A 27,773-nucleotide genomic window follows, 5' to 3' on the forward strand; every position below is an offset into this window, starting at 1 on the left:
TGAGTGCAATAATGACAGGTATTTATTGCAAACAAAGGACCAAAATACAATCTAACGCACTTCCATCTCTGATTCCTGCGAGACATCAATCATTCAGACAACAGCATACAAAATCATTGGTCAGAAACTCCAGAGAACAAATATAAAATATGCAGTGAGAACAGCGTCATCCTTTTCTGTTTCCATCAGACAAAAGCTGCTCCAACGCGCCCAAGAAAAAACTAATACTCTGTGAAAATGACAGACCTCATACAAAAAATAAGATTTTTTTTTTCAATAATAATAAAAAAAACAGCCAGCATATATTTACAGGACAATAATATTTTCTATGAATCTGGCTTTGCTGAAATTCCCAGTGAGACTCCGTACGTGTTCTCTCAGTAACTCACTTGTTACATGTGTCTTTTCAAAGTGTATAAGGCATGACGAGCAACCTTTTGTCAACGCGGATGTTTTGATACCTGCAAATCTTAAATATCAAGATGGAAGACTCATGAGCAGACCTCCTCTGCACCGATATCAATCTTGCTTTATATTAATGTTTTCAGTCATTTTTATATGTTCAACATTTCTGTGCAATGCTCAGCCCATCTAAGGCACCAACTATTCAGTAGGGGAGACCAGAAAAAACTGTACACCAACGAGGAAATCAAAAGAGCTAATCCTATGCTAACCTATTAGCATTATGTACATGTACATGTATATAAACACAAGTGATGAGAAATCGTTAACAGAGTAGGTGGGGAATAACTTAATTACCATGCCTAACAGTTGGTGAGTGACAAAAGCTGAGCGCTACAGAAACAGTCATCACTTCAGCTTGTTTGTCAAACCGATTTAAGGGAAGAGAAAAAGATGGTTACAGGAGCAGAGACAGCGATCTGCACGGAGCGACTTCACCAAATTAGAAACAAGTTGACAGCCATGAATCAGCTGATTAGAAGAAAATGTGTGCATGCAGACACGGATGAGCTATATTTCAGTGAGTTTGAGTGATTCAATTGCCAAGTTCGTGGAGGGAGGGAGGGAGGGGGAGAGAGAGAGAGACAGAAAAGTTAATTAAAAGCTGAAGGTTTGAGGTGAGGGCTGCTCCTTGAATGTGGGCTGCAGTGGCAGATGTGCGGCGGCTGGCTGCGTGTGCGACGATGAGAGCGAGAGCGGGTTTAAAGCAGTTTATTCTCAGACATCTAAACCTTCCAACCAAAGCCCCGGCTTTGGAAATGAAGGGCGGGGAAGGGTTAAAAAGAAGGAAAAAAAAAAAAAAAAAAAAAAAAGAGAACATAAATGTTCAGCCACAATCTATAAAACCCCAATAAGAAGTAGACCTCAAAAATATAGCACTCCCCCTCTGACTGTGATCCACATATAAGGTTCCTTCTTCTAGCAACAAACAGCCTGATTGACTAAGCAGGAGTCTTTCCAAAAAAGCTGTTTTCCCTTTCATGTGCGGCTTCGCAGAGGCCACTTTGATCCATGTATCATTCCTGAGGAAACAAAAAAAAAAAAGAGCACAAAGTGGAAAAGTGTAAGCTCAAATCAAGCAGTGAGAGATGAGATCACTGATGATGTCATCTCTTTGTTTCAACTTATTGCTGCTGGGTTTGTTGTTTCGTCGGAAAAGAAGAAAATATACACATCCCATGGGGAGCCATTACACAGACAGCTTTAACCTACATGGGTCTTTTCACTTGTGGATTGAATTTCTAGTTTCCATGAGCGCTGAATATCCTCAGAGACGCTGCCGAGGAGCCAAACCCCAAGATTACAGCCGGCTCTCTGATCACAAGTGATGTCAGCCGCTCACACTCTTTCCAACTCTGCTTGTGAGGTATCCGCGCGATCCTACTTCAAACACACACAAACGAAAGCCCAAGGATCGGTTTATTATTGCTCCTTTTTCTGACCTTCTTTTCAGCATTTAATCTTCTTATTTACCGTCATTGATCGCGACTGTGGAGTGTCGAGCGGCAGCAGTCAAACCGTTGGTGGTTTATGGAGCCACATCAGTCCAGATGATGACAGCTGTGATAGTCACATGTGGTATTTATAACACATTTCTTTGATCCCAGGTCTAAAATAAAAAAAAAATAAAAAAAACTATAATGACCAATTGGTGTTAGGCGTGCAGACAGAAATCAGAGGGAGAATGGAAAAGACAGCGATGCAGCCTGTTATCATGGCTGAGTGGAGAAAGATGAGGCCTGGTTGGCTCTTCGTGATCTTCACTGACAACTGTAATAACAGAGTTGTGCTTTATGACTGAAAGAGAGGGAGTGGCCTGACACATTTCAGTAATGTTAACAGAATATTGGATATGGGTTGTGATACTTGAAAGTCCACCATATACGGTCCGCCTTTTACTGTCAGGCGTTTAATGTTTCGTTAGCAGCTCCTCATTGGTCGAGCCGGCTGCACTTGAATAAACCAGAAAAGCAGTAAGATTGAGGAACAGAGAGTTAACTAATTCATGCAGGTTTGTCCACACCGCTTCATCTTTTTGCCATCAGTGTCACCATTTATGCAACTTCCTCTTTAACTCTTGTGTCAGAGCTGCATTCGCTTACTGACTGCCACCGTTTCACATCAAACACATTTGACTTGCTAACAGGGGTTACTCTGCGTGAAACACCAACAACAAGCATATCAGATCAGTCCTGCTCGAGTTCTTCAAGTACTGTCGTGTGAGAAGTGTCACTGTGGTTTTAGCTCTGATTGATTAATGCCTTTATTTAAGCAGGTGAGTTTGTTCGGCTGTGCTGTAAACCAGCTGCTCCTCTTTCTTCATAACAAAGCAGCTATTTAAGGCTTCTTCATGTTACTCAAACAAAGGGTCTGAACACTTCAGGGAGAGAGATATCTGTGAACTATGAGTGAAGCTGAAGAGCTCTCATTCAGGGAAACACCTTTAATTCAGTCATCTTGTCTGTCGGGTTACCAGCTTACCTTTACATGAATTATTTACAGAAAAGCAACTGAAGAACTGCGCCAGATGTTTACAGGAATACTTTGTCTGTTTTTCCTCAGTACAATGCATTTTTACTACTCCCTTTAAATCATGTATCAAACTCTCCCTTTAACTTGATGTTGAGATTTTAAATGTAGAAAAAAAAAAAAAAATCATCATGCAATATTATTTGCCTTTAATACTGATTGCAGTCATGATGAACATTTCACCTGTGCAGTGAAAACCCTTCAGCAATCCAGAGACTGTTTTCAAAATCCCACAAAAAGTTGTGAGGTTGTGTGGGAGCAGAGCTCAGTCAGTCAGGGGTATAAATACTTTGCTAACAAGGCTCTGAGGGCCTGACCTTTGACCTGTGGACAGACAGGTGCAAAACACAAACAAGCAGAATACAAAACCTCATTCGCATCAGTTGAAACGTCACCGTGTGTCAAAGCGTGTACAGGGGTAATACCGGTGGGGGGGGGGGTTCCAGCTCGTTGTAGCTCCTTGAGATGCTACAGAAGTGTAACAGGATCCACATTCACGTCCTTAAGGTTAAGTGGTTACAATCAAGGCAGAGCAGTGTAGTTCAAAGAGCTCATTGTGAAACTGAGCTGAGAAAACTGTTTTCATCCTTTAACTGAAATGACACAGCCTTTAATGATATTTATATCTGTCACTTCTTTAAATTATTCTCACTCAGTCATTGTCCCCGTCTTCTCCTCAAACATACCACTCTCTGCGTGAGATCACTGATCCGTCCATGTGAGACACATAGTCGCTGTCTGTGCCATTGTCATAACAGTCCTCCGGAAGGTAGGGGGAGCCGTTGTTTACTATGGTGCTGTGCACAGGAGGCCCGCAGGGGTGAATGTTTTGGTTGTTGTAGTGCTCGGGGTAGTAGTTTCCCTCCTTGAGGCCTCTGTGGTTATCCCCCCGGTCGGCCCAGTCATCCCTATCTTTGCGCTCGGGGGTGTAGTCGGGGTAAATGATGTCTCCGCCCAGTTTGGGTTTCAGATCCTGGCTGCCTTTGCTCGTCTTGTCCCCGTAGACCTCCTGCAGCTCATGTGGCTGCAGCACGTCCAGCTGAGACTCCTTCTGCATGTCGGAGGGTCCCAGGTACTGTTTGGTGTAGTAGTCCCCTCTGAAGGTCCTGCGCTGTCGCATGAAGCAGGCCCCACCCAGGATCAGCAGGAGAATCAGGAATAAGACTCCGCCTACAGCGCCTCCGACGATGGTACCCAGGCTGCTGTCAGGCAGAGAGGCCAGGGTCGGGGAGGTGAACAGGGCTCTCTGCTGGTCCACGGCTGTGCCGGCTCCAGGGGTGTCATGGAGGAGGGATGCAGTGGTGCTGGGGGCAGCCGTGGTGGGGGGAGGATCTGCAGAGCAAATGTGATGAAAAGATTTAAACAGAGAGGAAGGACGGCGGATCGAGTGAGAGTGGAGTAATAAAAATAAAGGGGAGAGGGCCCACACTTTATGTTCTGTAACGATTGGCAAAGGAAGACTGAATGGCTTTTCGATTAATTTATAACAAAACTGAGCAGCGTGGAGCGGAGACAAGCCTCTCCTGAGACTAAAGAATCTGTTGAAAGCTGTGCTGCCAAGCAAAAAAGAGGAGGAAGTGAGAGGGGCAGGGAGAGGTTAAGTGCTAAATATCATTGTGCATAGAGGAGAGATAGACAAGAGAGGGATAGAGGACACACACTCATGAGCTTCTGAGTGACTGTGATTTGCTTTCCTCCCTTTTTTTCTGAACTCTGCTTCAGAGAAGTCATGTGAGAAGATGAAACACTCCGTGATCGATGAGGTTCCTACGTCTGATTTTCCTCTGGTGGCTTGCGTTTGTGATAGCAGCCAGAGTGTGAGGGGGGGAAAAAACAGGCTGTGAGGAGCTCTAGGTCAGGATAAGTGTCTCCATTTTGACCTCCAGCCTTTGGGGCTGAGAGCCGCCTGATTCCACCGGTCGATGTCAGCGCAGGAACATCAAAGGCCTGACTTCAAGCCATAAGACTCACTAAAAGAGGTCTGCTTCTCAGGAGGGTTTTAGGTCCTTATCAAAGCTGGATTCCCTGCAGAGCTTTAATGATTTCCACAATTTGTATGGCTGAGTAAGGATCCATTTACCTACAATTATACAATGTGCGCGAACCTGAACTATCAGTGCTAAAACAAAAAGCACGAGGGAGAATAATAGAGACGGTTTAAGGTCAGTGGACTGATAATCATCAGTGATCAATCCCAACATGCAGGGCAACATTTTAACCTTGTGGAGGTTATTAGCATCCTCAAATATGAAGCCAATCATCTGATAGTCAAGCAGCCAAAACCCACAAATCTGACCGACAAGTGGGAATGTGAAATAGCTACTCCCAAGCACCCATGAAGAGGGGGGGTATAGCTAAGCTCAACCTGGCTATCTCCACAGGGGAGGGAAGTGAGAGGCCGCATGCCAGAGTCGTAATATCTGACAAGAGAGGCAACATAATTGCCCAGAGTAGGTCTGTCTTGGACAGGATGTCAGCTGTGCTTTCGTTTGGAGCAGGACTCCAATCCAGGACTGCACACAGATGGAGCCTGACAGGCTTTTTTTTTTTTTTTAGGGGGGGGGGGTGTTCCCCTCTAGACAGTGAGAAGCGAAAGGAATCGTGTGTGTGTAAGTAAAGCACGGGTCCAAAAGCAGCAGTTGCTTTGTTTGGAAAAGGATTAAAAGGAGCAGAGGAGGAATGAAAATAAAAAGAGATTCTGAGTTCTCAGGATCCACGCCCTGACTTTACGATGACCAACTCCATCAGCAAACTGTGGACAGATCCTGTTCCTTTTTTTATGTCGAGGAATCAGCAGCACTAAAATCAAAATGCAGGGAACCCCCCTTTGACAATCCAGAGACGTCTCTCTACTCTACTTTTTAGTTTCTGTAAGAGAGATGAGTTGAATTTAAATAAATAACCTGATCACATTTCAAGTCAACTCATGAGTAATAAACTGTTGAATAACATACTTTGTAGATTACATACACATACTTCTGTGTACTGCAAATCTGTGAACATAACTCACTCTGTTCCGCTGTGAAACCAGACCTTAATCAAAACAAAGAAAAAGGCTACAAGGCGGCACACTTCGCTGAAGCAGCAGGGGTAAACACCCTCTTCCTTATCGAAGAAATCTAATGTTGCCAAAACCGCAACAGTGGAAACGCTTGGTACCGATACTCTTTATCTGCTTTCCGTGCTCCTCTGTTGCCAGGAATGTGTGAAAGTGGATCTGGGCAGGGACATTTATGTGGAGGCTTAGCTCAGCTCGGAGTGTTGAACTGAGCGCTGAACGTACTGAGAGGCTAATCTTACATCAGAAAGCGGTGATGAATGTCGAGAGGCAGAGATTTAGCTTTTCACCTCAGGGGTTAAAAGCTATTTCTTAAGTAAACAGATGGTTAAAAAAAAAAATTATAATAATCTAACCGCACTTGAAAAAGGAAAAACCTACCTTGTACCCAGAGGTTTACGTCTTTACTGCGCAGGCCGATGTCGTTGAGCACCTCACAGCGGTACACTCCGGAGTCGTTACGCTCCAACGGGCGAGTGAAAGCAAAAGTGCTGTTTGAGATTTCGACACCCTCAGGCATGAGTCCATCCAACCTGTGCAAAAAAGTTATATATATATATTCATTACAGTCATTCAAGTCAAACTGAAATGACCTCATGGTTACTGCTGGTTGTTTTGTCTTCTTGGCCTGTTGCAGCTTTTTAGTGATCACGACTGTGATCATTGAGCTGTTGCACTCCCATCATCCAACAAGGACAGTCTCTCTGCATTTCAGAAGTTTTCAATGTCGGGGAAAATAAGGAAATAAAGACACTTGGCTGTCCAATTTTCCCTGGTTCTGTCAGCTCAATGAGAACATATTTCTAGTTTTCAAAGCAACATGATGACAAAGAGCTGCCAATAAGAGAGTGTTTGTTCTGATGAATGAGCCATTTGGAGCTTTTTATTTATAGCACAGTCTTTCCGATGGGTGCAGCAGTGCATCTGACAGCTCCAGTGTCCGGGATCCCAAGTTATGCTGGAGGTAATTTATGGACACGCGCTTCTTCAACGGGCCACTCAAGTTACGTTTGTTTTAAGCCCAGTTTAGATCTACTAAGTTGAATCATACAGCAGCTGACCCGTCGTGGAGTATTTACTAGAACAATAGAAACGGCTCATTCAAGGTTCCCTTTAAATGATCAACAGCACAGCTATAGGAATAAAAAAGAGCCAATATTTTAAGCAACATTAAATGTTTTTCCCCCAAAACTGACGTTAACTACGTGAGGACAAAATGTGATGGATTATTAATTTATCCAGGCTTCAAAAATAAATACCAGCGTCTAGTGTTGTAGTACTTGAAATCGGCGTTGGCCTCAAGACCATTTCTGGAGGTGTCGATCTCGTCTCAGAATCAAAAGCCTTTATACTCAGTCTCTTGTTCTCAGATTGGGCCAACTCTGGATTTTACATCAAGATTCGTAAAGTGACAAGTGGACAGAAAAGTTCTTTGATGGGATACTGACCTGATCCACGTGAAGTGACGGGCAGGTGGGTTGGCTTTGGCAGCACAGGTGAACTTCACATTCTCTTGACCCACAAACCAATTTTTGTCAGTTCCTGTAACTGACACCAACGGTGTAACTGCAAGAAGATAAGAAAACATTACAATGTTTTTTTGTAAAAGAAAATGTATTTTTTTAAGAAATCTTTTTAATATATTCACAAAAAGTTTGGCCATGCTGACTAAAAAGGGTTTTTATTTTTGTTTCAAAAGGCTAAATGTCATGGGACTCAATAATCAGTCACTGTGATTCCAGTAGCTTGATGAAAAATGAGCTTCTCCAGAAAGAACAAAGCGTGCATTATAAGCACAGAAGCGAGCGATGATAAAAAAAAAAACCAGAGGCTGTGCAGGACTGTAGCAGGGTACAGCATCTGCCGGTGAACCGGAGCCAAGAGAACAAACAAATGACCCTGGGTTGGTGGAAAGTTAGAAAATGACAGACTCAGACAGAAGACGCACTGCAGCTAATAATAAACTCTACTGCTTCACCATGACAAAGAAAAGAAAAAAAAAAGCACAAAGGAAGGCAAGAGGACGCGTAAATGAAGCCCAGCACATGCCACTTTAATAAAACATGGCAAACACTGACTTGGATATCCAATTCTTCATTTTGATTTCTCAGGAGGACAAATGAGGAACTCATTACAGCTCACAGGAAAATGCCTCGGCTCATCGTGTCCACTGACCCTTTTCACGCAGCTCGATGTTGAGATTGTGCTTCTTTTGCACTTAAAATCCCTTGACTCTGCATCTGACATGATTTATTGAACTGGAAAGCCTCTTTCTTCCTGTATTAACCTTGCTCTTTTCTGCGCCTCCATCCACTGCCCCCCCAGCAACCTCCCGCTACTTGTGTTGCTGCTGAGGCCTAATCAATATTTCATAAAATGCCTTCATTAGCCTGCACGCCCACAGTACAAACACAGAATAACCCTTAGTAATAAGGAAGTATGCATCAATGAATTTACCAGTTTAATGCTTTTTAAATAGGCTCTTTAGGGGAAACGGGAAAGGTAGTGATCAGACGATGAACGTTGGTTAAGAATAATATACCTAACTTTAGAGCTGATCTGGAAATCATAGCATCACAACAGCTGACTTAACATTTCAATAATCTGCACAAATCACTGCTAAACCTAATCCAGGGCAGTAACGACATGCTCATAAATTTAAAACAGTCTCTTTGGCTACTTCCAGGTTAAACTGAAGGCTTCAGATAGTCATGTTTGTTGTTGTCCTTCTCTACATGATTTGCATCTTTCATGTCCAGTCTGTAAGTGCCGAAACACAAAGCTCCTCTTCTTCACAACTTACACTGAACATTGAGAACGTATGGTATGCGAAACTCCGTTTGCAGGGCCGGGTGTCGCACCACACAGGTGAGCGTCTTCCCCTGCGCGTAGCTCTGCGGCTGCCACATGTAGCGAACATGTGTGGTGCTGGTGCCGTTGGCCTCGTCCTGACTTTGCTTCTCACTTCGTCCGTACAGCTCCGTCTCCCAGAAGACCTCGGCGGCAGGACGTCCACGCTCTGCGATGCAGGTGGCCACCAGCGACTCGTTCCCGCCATCCAGCAGAGCTGTGGGGCCGGCGGACACGTAGACTTTTGGCTCCACTTTGAAAGGAGAGGGATGTAAGAGAGGAGGGGGAGGAGAGGAAACGACAAAATGGAGAAATGATTACGATATGAATATTGATCTTTCAATGTGCGCTTATGAATTAATAATGTCCATCATATAGTGTATAGACAGTAGGAAGTGGCTTTAGTGTACATAATCGCAGAGAGAGCAGACTGACTTCTTCCATTTCACATGTATGCATTAATAATGGATGACTCATGCTGTTAAATCATATGAAGACATTTCAGTGGAGACTCAGTCGTCTTCATTGTTGTGTGTCAAACATAAGGCGTCTTCATCTATTGGTCCAGCTGTGTGCGTATAGAAAAACAGATGATGTATGAGTTTGGGGTGGAAACCACTAAACACTGCAGATTCAGAGGACCCTGACAGTCAACACTGGGCTGTGTTTTTATTTGACTGTGTTGTACTGGAAGATGAGGAGCCAAGTTACTGTACACTTGTCCGTGCTTTAGAGCTGAGGTAATGTTATACTGGCATCCAGGGAATAACTGGAGGTCTAAATGTGACAAGGATTTTTCTCAACAGAGAGCACGCACAGATTCAAGAACGATAGACTTGATCAGAATACTGCAGCTCTGTCCCTTTTGTGCAAACAGTTCAATAACCGAGGATGTTCGTGATAAAAAACAAACATAAAAAAAAAAAAAGTAACTTCAGCAAGACAAAAGCAGGAAAAAAAGATTAGAGTCAGCTAAGGGAGGGAAGGAAACGGTGTAAGGGAAGTGAAGGAAGCGGGTTACACGAGTCACACTTCCATGTACTGTAGTTAAAGTTTCCATCTAATAATCCGGTTTTCTTCTCTGTAAGAGATAGCGCCTCGTCCTCACTCATTTCTGTCTCTCTTGGAAGAACACCTAACAGCTGTTTACTGCAATTGTGACAGTTTTAAAGGCAGCATGTGGAGGACACAGAGGCTTAAGACACAAGACAGAGCCATTAACTTCAAGACACATACGACCTCACTCCTCTTTCGGCCGAGCAGAAGGTCCAACAACAAATTCAAATAACTCTTGGCACCCTGTTTTTCCTAAAATAACCTCACGTCTCCTGTACCTCATGCCGGGGTGCCGTTTCCCACCTAACATTCTTCACGCACTCATCTATGCCCCTCGTCAAAGGCCTCTGACTATAAACAGTAGCTGCTCTATGTTAGGAGGCGAGCTGGCTGGAGCTCGTGAATAACTAAATCAGAGGGACGTGTTAATTTGGAGTTGCTGTCAGGAAAGGAGGGGAACACTTTGCATGAGTGGAAATGCTTCAGGGGGAAGGGTAACGATTTCCCTTCAGCAAACTGGCTGCATTGGCCCTCTCCCACTCCCACGGACCGACTGATGCACGCATCTGCACAGCCAGCGCTGACGTTAGGGAGGGAACCCCAGAAGGTCAACTTGTTGGCTAATAGTTCTAAATCATGTTTGCACATTTACTGTACGATCTGACGTTAAGAACCTCAAATCTGGGAATAACGACTTTTAAATAGTCACACCAGCAGAATCACTCGGAAATAAATCATCATCTTAGTTAAAAATCGTTGGTGTTGTGAAGCAAAACATTTGAGCTTTGTGGAGAAGTAAATAAATTGAGTGTTTTTAATAGAAAGGGAGTGTAGTCTATTGTTTAAATGAATCTTCACCTGGCATGGAGATGAAATCAATGATATTTAATGCTAATATGTTATTGGCCGAGGCTGCCTTCACTAGCTTAAAGTTAATCAAATCATAAAAGATTGATCGCGTATGCAAAGGGCAGCTTTTTCATCTTGCTCCACAGAAATGAGAAATCTGCATTATTCCAACAAAGCAAAGGAGAAGAAATGAAACATGTTTCACTGTGAGAAAACTCTGACACCTCTCTTTATTTTGGCTCTCTCTGTGCGGGCAGATTTTTTTTTTTTTCCAATGTTATGACTCAGCAAAAAAAAAAAAAAAAAAAAAAAGCATTATCCAGCAAAAAACAGACAACTTTGAACTCAATGAAATAGTCTGTGGTTGGGATTAAAGCTTAAGTACTTAGGGTTGACAAAGTTAAAGAATCATCTGCATCGTCAACATAATGTTTGTGCATGCTTCGTTTAGGAGGAGGTCAATGGCTTTTCAGTAGATTTCCTGTCCACCGATCAGCACTTTAAAATAAAGGGTCATTCTAATTCATTCACTTCATGTGCCATTTCCTGCTCTGGTTCTTTCTTATTGCGTACTGCTGGACTCTCTGGCTCATGTACTGTATCTCAGTTCCTCCTGCACTGTTCCTTGAAAGCTTTTTCTATGACAAGTTGCAAACACCGGGATAAAAAAGGAAAGGGAAAAAGCTTGGGGCCAAAACAAATATTGTGTGCCGAGTGTCTCATGATACTGATTAAACTCAAAACAAGGTTTGAATCAAGTGTATCGCAATTAAGTGAATGTCTGCTGCACCTGTTTATCATCAGGATGTGTCGTGACTTAGCTCGATTATTCATAGATTTGATCCTTTTCATCTCTGTGCTTTAGTTCACTGGAAAGGAATGAGACGAAGTCAAGTGATCTTTCATGAACCTCAAAGCATAAACTGGGAGAGTTCAGCTGATTAAAAAAAAAAGATGTTTGAACTGAAAAAAACCCATTATTCTGTATATTAGAACAATATGTAAATAAGCCCCTGTTTTAACATTTATACATTTAACATATGATGCAGTTTTTAGGCCCCAGCCAGCTGTTCTCTCTCGGAAAAACATTCCGGTGAAAATGGTCAAAGTAATCCCATAACAAGCAGAAATGAACAACACTAACTTACAAACTCTGATTTAAAGATTTTAGGTCTAAAACTTGTTACGCGCTGCGTTTTACAAACACCCTTGAACAAAACCTCTTTTTAATGACATGTAATATGGATCATGTATTGTGAAGAATATAATATTTCCTCCATAATTACATCTCAATTGTTATGTTTGAGGTTGCGTGTATGCCGCCTGAGAAGCAGCTCTGAGAGGAGTAGCTGAACTGTGTGAGGTCCCAGACACTGTGGCTGTCACAGCAGCATTACATGTAGCACTCAAGTCATCGCTCGTCTCGTCTTTGAGAGTGCCAACAGAGCAATCCCTCAGCTCTGCTTCAATACAACCTCCCCGAGCAGTGAGAATATAACATGCATGCTTCTCAAAGGGAGGACTATATATAATGTACAACTGAGCATCATGTACACATGGAAGAAAAAAAAAGGTGAATTCCTCTCAACATTTTTCGTATGATGTTTGATGATGATAGAGTTGTAATGAGAATAAACTAAAGAAGTAAAGTCAATAAAGCAAATGATGCAGACCCAGACACCCTAAAGTATAGCCTCTTTTAAAAGACATGTTTTGAACACTTCAGATCGCCAAATTTGTAATCTGCTTCTTTCGTGCCTGTGAGAGCTTCACAAACACTAATTACTCAGCAGGGGGTATCATTTCATAATTAGTAACAAAGGTTAAAAGAAGGCCGAACTAACAGCAATCCTCACTGCTCAGAGGGAAAAAAGCTGCTTATTGCAGTTTTAAGGTCAGCGCTACATGTGAAGCTGTTTAATTTCGATGGTAACATGCAACTGTGATGTAACCACATACTCTGTATCACACCCTGAAATTAAGTCGTTTTCTGCATGCAACTACTGTAGTGGCACCTATTTTGGGAAATGTTTTGAGTTTACATTGTTTGATGCATGCATACATGAGGAAGGAGTCTAAAGATTCCATACCAATGTTAAATGCATGCTTTGTTTAGAGTCATCGAGGACCCTTTCGAGAATGAAGTGAATTTTAAGTTGACATAGCAGATTTGTCCGTGAGCAGCACAAGGTAATGGGACCACACCACAGCTGCAGATTCCTAATAGGATTTGAGTTTACATGGCCTCTATCCAGAAGGTAATTTAAAAAGCTATGTAGCCTCAGGGTGCAGTTTATTCCTCCAGGGCAACACTTAGCGGTCACCTAAGCTTTGCTTAATCACAACCAACAATGTCCTGCTTTAAAAAGTGAGGATTTAAGAAGCACTTAAAACGAGGCAAAAGGAAGTGACAGAGCTCTACTTTACCTAATACATTAACAATAGTTGATGCTTGAGTATTGCCCAGAGGAAATGTTGCCACTTTGCAGATGTAGGACCCGATATCTGAAAAGCCAGCTCCTTCAATGCTGATCGTAGCGTCTCGTATAGATGGGGAAACAAACGAGACACGCTTGGCATACTCCGGAGCGATGGAGATTCCAAACTCAGGGTTGAACACTGCCAGGGTAATGGTGCCCGAAGGAAGACGACGTTCCCAGGAGCTCTGTGTGAGACTGAGGTTGGAGCCCACCTCTATTCTGCAGCCCAACGTGATGTTTTTCCCCAGCACCGCATTCACATTCTCAGGAACGACCACCTGGTTACTGGTCACACCTGCTGATAGAAGGAGAGAGGAATCAGATAAACACATGTGACACATCAGTGTTGCAGGTTTTATGAAGTTAACAGCGTTCCTTGTGACGCTTTAACTCAGGGACTACATTTATCTAGAAGAAAATTGCATGAAAACAGTCAAAGAGATTGTCTTCATCTAGGCCGACAGCTTAACATCACAGAAGATTCAAAGATAAAAAATCTAAAGTTCAGCAGCCTGGAAGTGCTATTTCACAAATTGTGATGAGGAGGAGTTTGTAGTTTTTCTGGAGTACTGATTATCAGTGAACCAGCAGGAAGCAGAACAATATCACACACCTACATGGTGTGATGCAGCTACCTACCACAAGCAGGTACAAGCTCATGTAACTGACGTGTTTTGATAATCAATTAAAACCATAATAGGCCAACAATAACTATGTTTTTGTAAAGCCTTGTTTCGCTCGCACAGTAGTAGTTCACTGTATAAGGCATTAATTCATCTCTCTCAACACCACCTTCACTACTGGAAGCTTCCTCAGGTCTCATTAACGGCCACGGTTGTTTCCCAAATATGTTCTCGTCAGAGATTTAAAAAAAACAACAAAAAAAACAGACTTCATGTGGGTTACTCAGAGTGCTTTGCTCTGCCTGATAATAAGCAACACACTTTCACCACAGGACACTCAGACTGTCCCCCCATGCTAATCATCAGATCACCTTTAATGCAGGAAAGAAAGAAAAAAAAAACGCTCTGGAAGGAGATGAAACAAAACGAGCAATTTCAAGGTTTTTATTCCCTCTTTTTATGAGGCCCCTGAAGTTCACATGTTTGTGTGAGTTATTTTACACTGAGGCAGCATATATTCAGGTTTTAAACACTAACATACAGTGGCCAATAAGGGCAAAAAAACCCTTCCATTTTGAGCAGTGGGCAGGAATTTAGAAACAATACAAATCTCCTACATTAATAATAACAGAAGTGCTCAAGAGCTAAAGGAGAGGGTTAAACGAGAAAACCGGATTTCAGGGAAATAAATTCTGTGGAAGAAAATATTCTACATAGGAGGCCTGTTGTTATTGTGCTGTTAAAAGCAAGACAAGCTGAGGGAATGTGACAATTCAAACACGATTCAACGCTGAGAACTTCTTTAAAAGTGTGTCGTTGTAGCAGCTGAAGACGTCGATGTGCGAGCTGAATGAACAAACATCTCCCTGTCACAGTTGGTAGTCACACTACTGGACTGAATAACAAAAACAACCAAGTCACTTGGAATGAATGCAGAATGTTGAAAAAAAAACTAACCTGAAATAAATCCTAAATTACAGCTTGTGTCTGAAGCTCTGAATGGAAAGACGGCCCTGCTAGTCTCAGTTTTCTTGTGAGCAAAATCACACAAATGAGTCATTGATGTGTGCTTTCACAATATTAAACCTCTGTATAATGTCAAACGTGAGTTATAGAGCAGTTTCCACATTACGCTGTATTTAAATGTTGCTTTTACAGATAAAAATGTAAAAAGTTGATTTCATTCAAAACATTGAAAACCGTACATGTCAGTTTTTGCCGTCAAGTCAGTTAAATTTGGGAGCCATAAATTTCCACTTTGTACGTACCTCGGATGTGTATGGAGTAAAGCTTATAAAAGTGGTCCACTGGCTGGTATTTTGAGTCTTTGGCATGAATGTGAGTGGTAAACCACAGCAATGCTATCTTGGTTTGTGAGGAAAAAAAGCCAAAGGAGGCTGAGGCTCCCTGTGCTCCATTACGTCCCCTGTAATTTCAGTGATTATACACACACACACACAGAGTTTCTCTCTTCCAAAATAAGGAATACAAGTCTGACCATGTGCGTAAGAGTCCGGCGTTTTGTTTGAATGGCTGTGGAGTCCTAAATGTACGTTGCATCGTGTTGTCAACTTTCATGCTGTGCTATAACACTCGGGATTTCCTGTTTGTTTTTTTTTTCTTTGCTGACCCACATTTTCTAAATATTTTCCTTGTGTTTCCTGCCATTTACTGGGGAACAAAATCCAGAAAAGTTCTGCACTGTGTTTAGTTGTTTAACCTTTTCACCTTCAGTATTTAACTCAGCCGGTCTCTTTTGTCTTTTTTTTTTTTTTTTTTCACAGCCACTTGAGAAAGTCTTTCTGGATTATTTTTCCATCTCGACCAAGATCATTTAGGGATCCATTTACATCTCTTGCCCACCTCTGAATCATGGCTGGTCTAAAAATAAAAACTCATAGTGCTGCTTTAATGGGCTCTGCAGTGCATGTGTTGTTTGCATTGCAGTCCTCTGGGTGCGCTGGTGTGGGGGAGAATCAGGGTCAGAGCCGACTGGGGTTTGCATTCTCCACTCCATGGTCATCTGAGCTGACACAGCAGCTGTTTGTTGCCACCTTGCTTGTGAAACTTAGTTTGTTTTGCATTATTAAAAAAACAACAAAAAAACCCAACTTAAATGAAAAGAAGTTAACAGTAAGAAAATGTTTGCAAATATCACTGGCTCAAGAATAAACCTCCTGCAGGACCTGCTGTCTTCTTAGTAAACCAACACGCTTGGCATGCGTGACATTGAGTTGATGCATGCAGACACGTGTCTCAGAGCACCCCTCTCCCTAACATGCCCCACATACTACGGCTACCTGAAACGACACCCCGACTGCTACCGTGCAGAGTTTGTCTTTCTCAATGTGTCAGCTTTCCGGCCTGTCAAAGCATACAAAGAAACAAGACTCCATCTGTGCTGCTATGTTCTGTTTGTTTTACAGTGAGCATTTGGGAGTAAGTAGGAAAGGAGAAGGAGAAAGGGGGGAAGTGCCTGAAGAGGACTCCACCCTTACCATGAGGGGAGGAGAGACAGATGGCCTCTGCATGGGATACCTACAGCCAGGAGGAGAGTGGGAACACTTGGCACTGCCAGCATGAAGGACAGGGCCAAGGCTCGCAAACTAGAGCAACAACAAAAGATCATCGAAAATACTGCAGGCAAATAAAACGTAATCAGTGCGTTAAACAAAGTTGTCATGGCCTTTTATCAAATAAATAGCGCTGCGGAGCGGAGGCACTACTCAGAGCTCAAAAAAGTTTCATTAGTGGCTATCCATCTCGCCCTGGCGCAGACTTTCAAAGCTTGGACATAAAGCATCATTTTGTTGCGCGTCTTTATGCTATGACATTGTTTTGATATTTTATGACCCATTAGGTCAACTCAGTGTGACACATTGCACCATACAACAGAAAGAACCCTGACAAGCAAAACCTTAATTTGACCGAAGAGAAATCGGCTGCACTTTTGCCCTCTTTTCGCTGAGAAACCCATGGAAAGAATGAACTCATGGGAAGGATATGCTTGCCCTTTGAAGAAACGCTTCATATTTGTTTCTTTCCCTCCTGACATCACTAATTGCGACAAGCTGCTCGAGAGACGCAATGCTAAATCAAAACCTTCCTCTTTGCCTGGCAACCGGCTCAAACATTCCACGTCGGCCACTGGACGAGCCAAAATCTCCACCTACTCAGACCTGACCCAGCTTCAGCCCCCGACCTCGTCTCCTGGCTCGAGATCCCCGCAACCAAGCCCGCAGTGCATGTCAAGAGCAGAAACATTCATGAACAGCAGAAAAAATAGACAATATGTCATGTTCATGTAGACAAAGTCCATGCATAGATTATCATGTCAAACAGCACTCATGAGGGACTGATCTGAAGACCTCACAGGAGAAGAATGCAGACATGAGATCTATGCAGAAGGGGAGTGCGGTTTGGGACGAAAAGCAAGAGGAAACTGTGAGCGCTCCGCATTCGGAAATGAATACAGTACGGAGAGAGAATAAGGACACAGACAGGGCAGTTATTGAGAAGAAGTACAGGAGTGAAGACGGACACAAGGAAAGAGTTTAACTGTTGTGCAAACTATGACAGAACACACAAAAGAATCAAGGCTACGTCCATCCAGTACATGACGGGTAATGACAGTCTGACCGGATAAGACCGCCATGATTGCAGCTGAACCAGGTCAACAGTCAGATATTACCATAACTAACACATGTACAGTATGACCGACAGATACAGGAAGTCTTCTCTACAGTTGACATCTCTGCTAGCCACTCATTCACTCCAGCAGCTGTTATGACAAGTACAACCCGAGAGAGGTTTACACCTAATGGGCATTAAACCAGAATGGCTCTTTTTTATTATTCTTTTTGCCTTTATGTGGATAAGAACGCTGTAGATTGACAGGAAATGTTGGGAGAGAGTGTGGAGGTCAACATGCACTAAAAAAAAAAAGCTTCAGGATCGGGAACCAAATCTGCGACGAGGACTGTCACATCTGTAAATGGGACGTCTGCCTTACCACTTTTTTTGAAGTATTGATGTCAGTTTAGAAAAAAAAAAAAAGTTTACAAGACTGAGAAAGCAATCAACCTATGCTGCACCAGGACGAGCCTGTCTTCGCCGTTTTATCCTTTAGGACGTAGTGGACACAGGCTGAAGGGCAGCGTTTCATTACTGTTTAATGAGCGGCGTAATTCATGCTCCTACCAAGCACTAAAGCCTCTTAGCCTACTATTAGCCAATAGGCAACATTAGCTGACTATTAAACTTCCATCTGATTCTCAAGGTCAGATTAAAAAAATGTGCCTCAACATGCATCGGAAAACTTCTTTGGGAATATGCCAACCTCACACAACACACTTTCAGAATGAATCTAGCCATGAAGAAGTCAAACAAAAGCGACTAAATCGTCTCATGATATACTCGCTAATTGTTTGCACAAGCAACCGTGGATAGGTTTGTTTAATACAAACGCACTCTGGAACTGTTTCAAAAATCCTGAAGTGGTGGCGTGCATTGTCTGAATGTCTGTGCCTTTAACCACTGCTCGCTCAAAGAAGTCAATAGGCAGTGTTGTCTGGTATTGTTCCTCTCTAAAGGAGGTGACCACGGGGGGAAAAAAGCAGACAATGCCTATGTGCCTCACACAAACACCCAGAGCTTTGCTTTATTTTTGTGAGGCCTATAACTCAGCCTCAAATCACTTTCAGACGGGAGAGGTCAAGTGCTGTATTGCCGGTTTTATGGCATGCCTTATCGTCAGAAATATTTGTGCAGTCTGAAAAAAAACAAAACATGATTCTTAACACCAGCTAATCTACCCCCCTTCCTTCCTAGCATTGTATCGTGTGAGGGCGTGAGGCTTATTCAGTGGGCTAACTCATGGTGGAGACAAACAGAGGCTGACAGGCCTTTAAAAAAAAAAAACACAGGAGCAGTCAGGCCTCTTTCACATGTCACTGTCCCCTCGAAAAACCTTTTTCCTCAATGCTCCCACTTAACAATGTGGGCTTGATTACCCTTCTTATCCGGGTCAAATTTGATTAAAGATCCACGCTTTAAAGAATAAGATCAATAGTGTTGACATACAAAGTGCCGGGATAGGTTACAACCTCTCATCCCGGTCGACTTGTGCTGTGGAACTTGTGAAGGACAATGTCTGCCACTGTGTATCAAAGCAACACAAACACTCCTCCAGCATCCTGGATCAGTGTGTGGGATTTGTTAGTTTGTTGTGGGGGTTTGTGGTATTTCAGTGTTTGAACACAATAGTGTGGACACAGACGTGGGCAGCAGTGTTATTGTTCCATGCAGGTAGTTCATCTACAACATGTACATTTTTTAAAGACTAAAGGCGACACAGGAGTTACTGAAGAAAAGGATAGACTGTTGACGCCATGTTTCAATCTCAGGTGCAAATAAGCAACTCAATTTCTGAGCTTTCTGTTTAGTTAGAGAGGTTGTAGAGGGACTCTTTTTCAATTAGAGTTTAAGTGTGAAACATCCCTGACATGTTGATGCTAATAGAGACTACACTCGAGTCAACATGACTCCACAGTAGAGCTGAATATTGCACTGGGATAGAAGTGTTGTTCATGTCAGCGCGTCTGCGCGCTCATCGTTCTGCTCCTGTGCTTTTACTTTACAGCTGATTGTTCCCACAACTCCCAACATCAACCTAGAAATGTTTTTGTTTATTAAAAACTGGCATCTCTTCAAATTCCCACAAACACTTCGGAGTTCCCAACATCTCCCAAAGAATTATGCTTCCAAAACAGGGACTAGAAAAATACATTTTGCTGATTGCAGTCTCTTTAACAAAGCTCAGTTTTAAAGAGTCAGTGGCTTTTCCATCAAAAATAAAGTATAGAAAGTAATGCTACTCAATCATCACTTCTGGGTCTCAAAACATGTGTGATTTAGAACAGAAGCTGTCTTCTGCCTACATTATAAAGTTTACGTTGACTTGACACATGTCTGGGCAGGGAGTGGTTGTTTCCACCAGCCAATGACAGCTCGCGGTTTAGCTTCCGGTTTAAGGAGTGGACACAATTCAGAACCTGGAATATAATCATAGTGAGGTGAAACGCTGCTCAGGTGAGGATGACTATCTTTCCCAAACGTGTTACGACAAATGTAATATCCTCAGGTAGCATGCAGTGTAGCTCCAGGCAGTTAGCGTACACATTAAACCTGGAGAGGGAGTGAACTTCTGGTGTGGATGAGCCCAGGAGGAGAATGTTTCTGTTGTGTTTGCAAGCTACAAAAAACGTTGCTACTGACTCCACAAAATAAAAAAATGGCCTACACGCCTATTCAACCACTGTTCACACTCAAGATACCCCCATTAAAGAATTAAACATGGTCTTTCACCAGTTTCCCTACATTTATACGTCACTGTAATATAATAAATAATCTTAATCTGTTCATTTCTCATTCAGAAATGGATCCATGTTGGTTGAGCTTTGTATAGGAGAGAGAATGTGTTGTTCTCATGCACTAATCACAGGCTCCACTGACTGTAAATGGGCTACTGTACTTTCATTAGGCCCGTCTAACATAATGGAAACATAGTTTCCCACATGCCACTGAGAGCCCAGAGGAGTTCGACTGTTTTCCTTTCAAATGATTCCCATCATTGTACAATTTTAGACTTTTTTTTTTTAAAGGCCTGTTTCTGCAAATAATCAGCAACAACATGTAGTTGTTGGTTTTTTGCAAGAGGTCCACATAAAGTCAATGACTGTCACACACAGTGGGCTATATTATCTGGGAAAGTGCAGAGGTCTGTCATCGGCTGTGGTCTAACAGAGATGGAGCTCAGAATGCTATTTCAATATAATGCATTATGATGCTCCACAGACTTTAAGCTAATAACTGTGAGTTAGAAATCAGTTATTTGACCACAATTCCAGCACATTGTATTGGGTTTAAAGTCTAGGTGTTGTTTAAAGTGCCTAACAAGCACTTTGCAGGGGGCATAGTCAAGACTTACTTTGTTTCTATTCAATTTATAATTTAATCAGCTTAATGAACAAAAATGTGAAGTTAGCTGGAATGTTATTTCTTGCTCGCACTCAGAAAAACATTTGGCTAATCCTCTATTTCACTTGTATGATACATTCACTACAGCAACATTATGGATGCAGAAGGCATCTTTGGGAATTCTCAAGCAATTAACATCACTGCAAATGTCAACAATCACCATTAAACAACAGCGGGAGAGGTGAAACAATCCACTGAAAAGCTGCCTCTGTTCTGCTTGTATCCAGTGGTCAATGAAAACAGTTAGTAGGTTGGTCAGTGTGGCATTTCAGCAGCATTATCCTGGTCAAAGGGAGTTCATTTTCCCAGCACAACAACCACTTTTCCCAGCACATTATACTCTCACCATGTTCCTGCAGAAGATTAAAGCGCTGACATGCTCTTGATTTACTCTACCACCCACTTTGAACAGTCAGAACGAGAAGATTTAGGTGACTAGGTCACTTAGGACATGGTGTAAAAAAATAATAATAATAATCACAGTAGACTAAATCACGTCTATAGCAGCAACGTGCAACAGAAAACAAACCCTACTGCTCCCTTTATTATGACATAATATTGACCCAATATGCTGAACAGTTAGTCTAGACTTAGTTTGAAACTGAATATTGACAACACTCCTCTTGGTAATGTATTACACACTCCGCCTCCTACTCGTCCATGGAGACACAGCCTGCTAAAAAAGATCTGTAAGACAACATCCAAGTGTATTTTTTGAGCGACTCAGGTTACATGACTGATTTGACATACTGTTCCCATAATATGAAGCCTACTTGAATGTAAAAGGCAAATATTATGGATACATCAGGCAGAGGTACCCCATTTCTGTTCCATCTAAAAGCTCAGGGGGTTTGAAGAGTAAGCCAGTCTTTTGACTGTGATACCCTCTCCTTAAAATGTAAGGCAATCTGTGCGATGGCTGATATTGTGACATTGTTTTTTAAGCCTGAAATAGAAGTGGCCACATGTTGTTGTTATGTTCCTTTTTGCAATCCAAGTAGCGACCGCATGAAACTATCATGTTTGTCAGCAGCAGTAATCTATGACATGTCCCCTGTGTGACAGAGAAGCTTAGCAATTGAAAAAAGAAGGTGCTCATTAATTGTAGATAATAAATACAAACAAACAAACAAACAACAGTCTGGTTCTCTTTAGGCTGAAGCCTACATTAAACAGGTGAGATGTGTTCAGCAGGTTTGACGTTTTTTTTTTTTTAAAGGAATCAAGCAACTAAAACTAAAATCAGGAAACTTCAGTATAAACGAGTATTGTGGACATTTGGGGTACGGAGCACGGATGCGAGGGGAATACAAATCAATTTGGCTGAACACCAGCAGGGATGTATTTGTACAAAATCCTCTGCAACACCATTACTGCTACACATCTGCATCCAGGACCGGGGCTGCTCAGCGAGCCAAATAAGGAAACTTGAAGGTAAGGGGACAGATCTTTCTTTCCCTCGGTTTGGATGTCTGATATTATCTCACACCCAACGTGGACAGGGGATGGCTGCTACAACATGCTGATATGTGATATCCAATGTTGTGGAAACATTTATGCCTAATAAAAAAGTGATAATAAAGGATGTCAAATGCGTTTTATGTTTCACTGTTAAATGTAGTCATACTTCCGAGGATATCAGAGCTTTTTGATAAGAACTAATGCAACTTAAAACAAATGAAATAATTGGAACTGACTCCTCTGCAATTTTTCAAAGTTTTTTGAGTCAATAATCTATTTTCCTTCTCCCACCTATAAAAGTCTGAACAAAAGGCCAGTGCTATCTGCAGGTAAGTGTAATACAGAGGGATGTGAGCTGCAGGTGTGATGAAAGGATTGGCAGAAACACAAGAAATTCCTTCCCTTAGCTGCAGTATTGTGTTTAACTATTCCTTGTGTACGAACAAACAGGGCAACAGCACTGACAGCTTCCTAGCTACAATCAGCACTCCCCAGTATTTGACTGGTGGGTGTTAATAATCTCCCACTTGGGTGGTAGTGGGTGTGTCAGTGTGTACAACTGACTGTGTGCTCATCCCAAACATCAGAGCCTCCTGACAGCTGAATGAATCAAGAGTGAGCGGTGAACAGCAGCCACACCTGTTTCCCATAACCCCGGCACTCCTTTCCTGGGGGATTCAGCTGCTGACTGTGCACATCCTGCATGTATACCTCCTAAGTATGAGCTGTGAAGCACAGTGTATCCAAATGACCCCAGCCTCAGTCACATACTGGGATCTGTTGTTTCAGGGGAAAACCCTGACTCCTGAAAACAGTGGGCAAAAAAGGTTTTAAAGGTCTCCCTCTGTTCATTCACAGTAGGTAATTAACCATGGAAATATCTGGAAGCCATTTTTACCGTGCAGTTTCCTATGACTCAGTGATTAAACAGTCAATTCCCGTCTATCCTAGATTTAATCAGTAGACAAGACATGCGAGCTAACATGCAGTATCCCAATAATACTATTTTCATGTATTTTCTGCATGTTTTCCCTTTTCTTGCTGTTTTGAGTGGATCATTTCCAATGAACTGTGGACCTAATGACTGGTAACTCCCAGACCATGCTTTGGTAGGAAGTACAAAATTATGAATGCAACCAAAGCACTGTGATTGGCCTTGAAAAGCAGACGGCTGGGTTAAAGATTGAAGCTGGCGTCATTCTATATTTGTGTCCTTATCGTAAATGAAATGTCATTAGTTAGTCTGCTTTCCACCTTCCCTGTCCTGTATTGGCACTAAAATCCAAGTCATTTATTTTTAACAAAGATGCAATTCTCCGTAAGACTGACTTAAAAATAAAACAGGCTCAGACCATTTCTAAAACAGTTGGTTATACTATTCTACTTTGGTTCTCTGTTTTTTTTTTTTTTTTAAATGTTCAAATGTCGTAGTTTGTTTTTACCTGAATCACACACACACACACACACACACACACACACACACACACACACACACACCAAATGTTATGTTATGTTAGCTAGTCTGGAAAATATAACCAAGAGGCAAAGGAAACAGTGATATATCTTTAACTGAAATGAATAGGAACATGGCCTTCTTTGTAGCCTCTATTATAAAGTTATTATCAAACTTCTTAGTTAGGGTTAAATTTGTTTGAGCGTGTCACGGTTGAATAAAAGAAGTGGGCTGAGAGTAATCAAGTCCAAGGATGAGTTAAAACTTGGGGTTACAGCTCTGAATTTACTAATAGACCACAAAGGAACAGCTTGCCACACAAAGCCTCTGACAGTCAGTCACATCTGTCGGGGGAGAGGAAGCAAAGGGTGGAGTCAACAGAGGCTGGTGACCACAGGCTGCTCCCTGAACCCCACACACACAGCCTCCGTGTCCCACAATAAAGCAGCCAACTCATCTGCTGATGGCCTTCCTTCAAAAAGAAAACACTGCGTGCATTTAATGGGATTAAGGAGTTTTCTGCCTGCTGCTTTATGACTGAGATTTAAGATTCAATAAGAGGATGAATGCCACAGCTGAGAGCCACAGATGTGCACCCAAAAGCTACTTTCAAAACCCTACCTTTAAATCTAACAGCATATTACTAGTGTGTGGATTAGAGCAGACACTGGCACATGCTGGCATTAATGTCTCTTAATAAGAAGGACTTTACAATACTTGATAGTTAAACTGACATTTGGAAAGGATAACAAACATTTGGGAAGTAATCATACCTCTACAGCTATATATGACTTTGATTTCAGACATAGAATTCAGATTTTCAACAAAAACAAAAGGTAAAATAACCTCTTTGTCTGCCCTGTGCCAAATGATGATAAAGCAGTAACTATTTGAATGATAATTACCATGACAAACATCTTAGCTACATCTTGCTGTCAATTAATAACCGCTGACGTGCATTAACCTCTACCAGATCCAAATCTGCGCAGTCAGTGCACTCCTTCAAATCTATTTCTGTTTTGGGTCTGTAATTTAGGTGGCTCCATTACTTTATTTATTTAGATTATGAATCATGCAGCCCCAAGAGAAGAAACCTCAAAACGATGGTCTTCAATTACAAACCTCAGTGCCTGTAGACACGCCTTGAATGAATCCCCTCCTCACAGCCCTGTCTGCAAAACAGGGAATCTGAAAATTACACAGTGAAGGAAGCTGGCATCAACCCTGTTTTTGTCACAAAGTCCTCCCCCCTGCACACTTGTGATCTGCTAAAACACACAACAGTAGGCTTGGCCACATGGGCTCTAACCATATGTTGTGGAGAGTCAGAAAGCTGCACGCATTTCTCTTCCAAACACGACACCAAACCTAACCTTTCCCTAGCTAGTTTGTCCTCTGTGTTAATCATCAGCTAATATGACTGTCAAGTCAAACCAGTCAGACAAACTGAAATACCTGCACACACACACACACACACACACACAGCAACAAACAGTTCAGGCTAATCAGCTTAGTTTGCTCCTTTATCAGTTCCCTGTTAGGATTTATGAACCAGTGTGTTAGATGATAGACACAGAAAAGAAATGGGATGAAGAGGACTCTGTTAAAGTATCCAAAGTTTGACAGATGAATCTGCTAGGCTGATGATCAGCCACTGTTACCTTATCATGTTAATACAATTATAAAGAAAAGTTTGCACTGATCCATGAACTGATTTTTTTTATGTAAAAGTTAAACGAATAAACACCAATCATTTTTTTAAATAAAGTGTGACGCTCTGAACATCTCAGTCAAAATTCATCAACAACTATTTATTTGTTTAGTTGTGCGCTGACAGCGCTTCTAACATTGGAATATTTACACTGATATTATCAAGTCTCTTGAACCTTTGTATGGCAAGATCCAAATCAGCCTTATCACACACTAAAATTGTTTTAAAGTCTAGTTGCTGAATAGGTAAAAGGACTCTAAATTGGCAACCGTTTAAATGATGAAAACATAAATTGGCTGGTTGAATAGATTAACGTTCTGGACCGCTGGTTGGACAAAACAATTTAAGCAAAAGGTTCAATAATTGCAGACTCAGGCTTCTAATTTAATCTAAGGTACAGGCTGTGTGGTTTTTAAGATGTAGTGGTCATAGGGGTATGTCACTCATTACAGTTACTCATGCAGGAAATGTTTTATGGGACTCACTCTATGGGAAATACCACAGCACATCATAGCTAATATTTGATTTCTCTTGAAAAACAAATGATGCCTTCCTGCGCAGAAGGATCCATCCGTGTTTGTGTCGTCCTTTGTCATGTCATGTCATGTGTGATGACCCCAGCAGAGCCCTCCAGCTGCACTTCTCAGGACACTACAGTGACTGGAAGGTGCTCTCTCTCTCTCCCTCTCTCTCTGTCTGTCCTGGCATGCAGCCCAACTGCAGGTCAATACTTCCAGAGACTGTGCGACTGCAGTGCCTCCCTTGAAATATGTCTTCATTTCCCCTGCCACCTCTCACGCCCCACAGCGGAGCAGCCTTTCCTCTCCTGTATCGCATCACGTTTATCCCCCCATCTGCATCCAACAGCTTGGCAAACTTTTTTTTCCACAAAGGCCCTCCTCTTCACTCAGCACAAGTGGCACCCAGAATACTCAATTTCGTTTCTATTTTGGTACACCAAATACCACCGCTGCTCCACAATGAGTCTCCAGCCTGATGACATTGAGAGAAACCAGTCTGTAAATCCCCCTTACACTCCCGAGGTAATGAAAGCTATGCCATGATGTGACACACTGGAAGAAAGGTTAGCTCGAAAATGTGCCACCCAAATCAGAGCTGTGTGGGTAAAGTTTTCTCCTGTCACGAGAGGAATCTTGAAGTCTTGACAATCTAATGATGCTAGCATGTTGTAATGAGCAACACCTCCTGGAGGTTGAAGTTAACACAGAGTACTGAGGGGGAGAAGTTGTGTTCAATGAGCTCTAGCTAACGGTTCACTGACGCCAGCGGCTACTTTTCACATAACGTCGAAAAAAACTGCTCTTAAATATGCACCGTTAGCTTAAATAAAGCTAGCTAGTATCTAAAGGGAAACAGTCCACTTCAACAAACCGAGCATTAGCCGGTTTTTCCGCTTTGAATTAGTGACTTGTGGCAAAGAGACCGCGCGCAACTTCTTTCAAAAAAAAAAAAGTAACACGAGCCCCAAATGACAAAGAAACCGTTAACTCACAGGTGAGTCCGTACAAGGTGAGAAGAGATGTTAAAAGTCGCAGTCCGTTTGATGGCAAACTCCTCCTGAGCGGGGATCTTTTCTCCATGATGATTCCTGATTCCTGTTTTGTGCGCTGTGGCACTCTCCGAACCGTCCTTCTCGCTCGTCCCTGCTCTCTCTCTCTCTGTGTGGCTGGCTGGCTGGCTCGCGCTCCTGGAGAGCTGCTCTCCATAGCGACCGATCCGCGTGGGCTGTACCACTTCTTCTTCTGCAGGACAACAAAGTGCAACTCACGCAGCCTACGCACGCGCTACAGGGCACGCACGCGCTACAGGGCACGCACGCACCCAGTCTGAATCACCATTTGATTTGTTCTTTAACATAGGATACTTTACTGAGTTGTATCCTAATTGTTACAGTCATCATTACATATTTTTATTGAGTAGCCTAGTTGCATTAGTTTTCTGCATACAGTATTCATAGTATCATAATTGTACTTTTTTTCAACAGTCTAAAACCAACTTTAATGGAAACTTAAAAACTTAGGACTTTGAGACATTTAATAGCATGCTTCTGTAACAGCTATTAATCAGGATAAATTAACCTATTTGGCTTCTTAGTGGGCTAGGTATGAGAAGAAGGCTTCAGTAATAGTCAGTGATGTATCTCGAACCTTGTATCTTAATAACAAAAAAAAGTAGCAACACC

At 42.3% G+C, this 27,773-nt stretch overlaps 1 protein-coding gene across 2 annotated transcripts; it reads right to left on the reverse strand.

Moving 5' to 3' along the window:
• nectin3a (nectin cell adhesion molecule 3a) lies at positions 1-27,357 on the reverse strand. 2 transcript variants are annotated; one of them, XM_079353754.1, is made up of 6 exons: positions 27,084-27,357; positions 13,232-13,579; positions 8,853-9,152; positions 7,498-7,615; positions 6,431-6,582; positions 1-4,323 (listed from the first exon to the last, which is right to left on the reverse strand). In XM_079353754.1, exons 1-6 carry the CDS (start codon positions 27,295-27,297, stop codon positions 3,668-3,670), a joined length of 1,788 nt encoding a protein of 595 aa, XP_079209880.1. In that variant the 5' UTR covers positions 27,298-27,357; the 3' UTR covers positions 1-3,667. The 2 variants fall into 2 exon arrangements, with proteins under 2 accessions (XP_079209880.1, XP_079209879.1); XM_079353753.1 differs by having other exon boundaries at positions 13,232-13,582; positions 27,084-27,356.
• Between the last annotated feature and the right edge of the window lie 416 nt (positions 27,358-27,773).

The sequence above is a fragment of the Symphodus melops genome (genome assembly GCF_947650265.1).
Source record: "Symphodus melops genome assembly, chromosome: 10".
Classification (NCBI taxonomy): domain Eukaryota; kingdom Metazoa; phylum Chordata; class Actinopteri; order Labriformes; family Labridae; genus Symphodus; species Symphodus melops.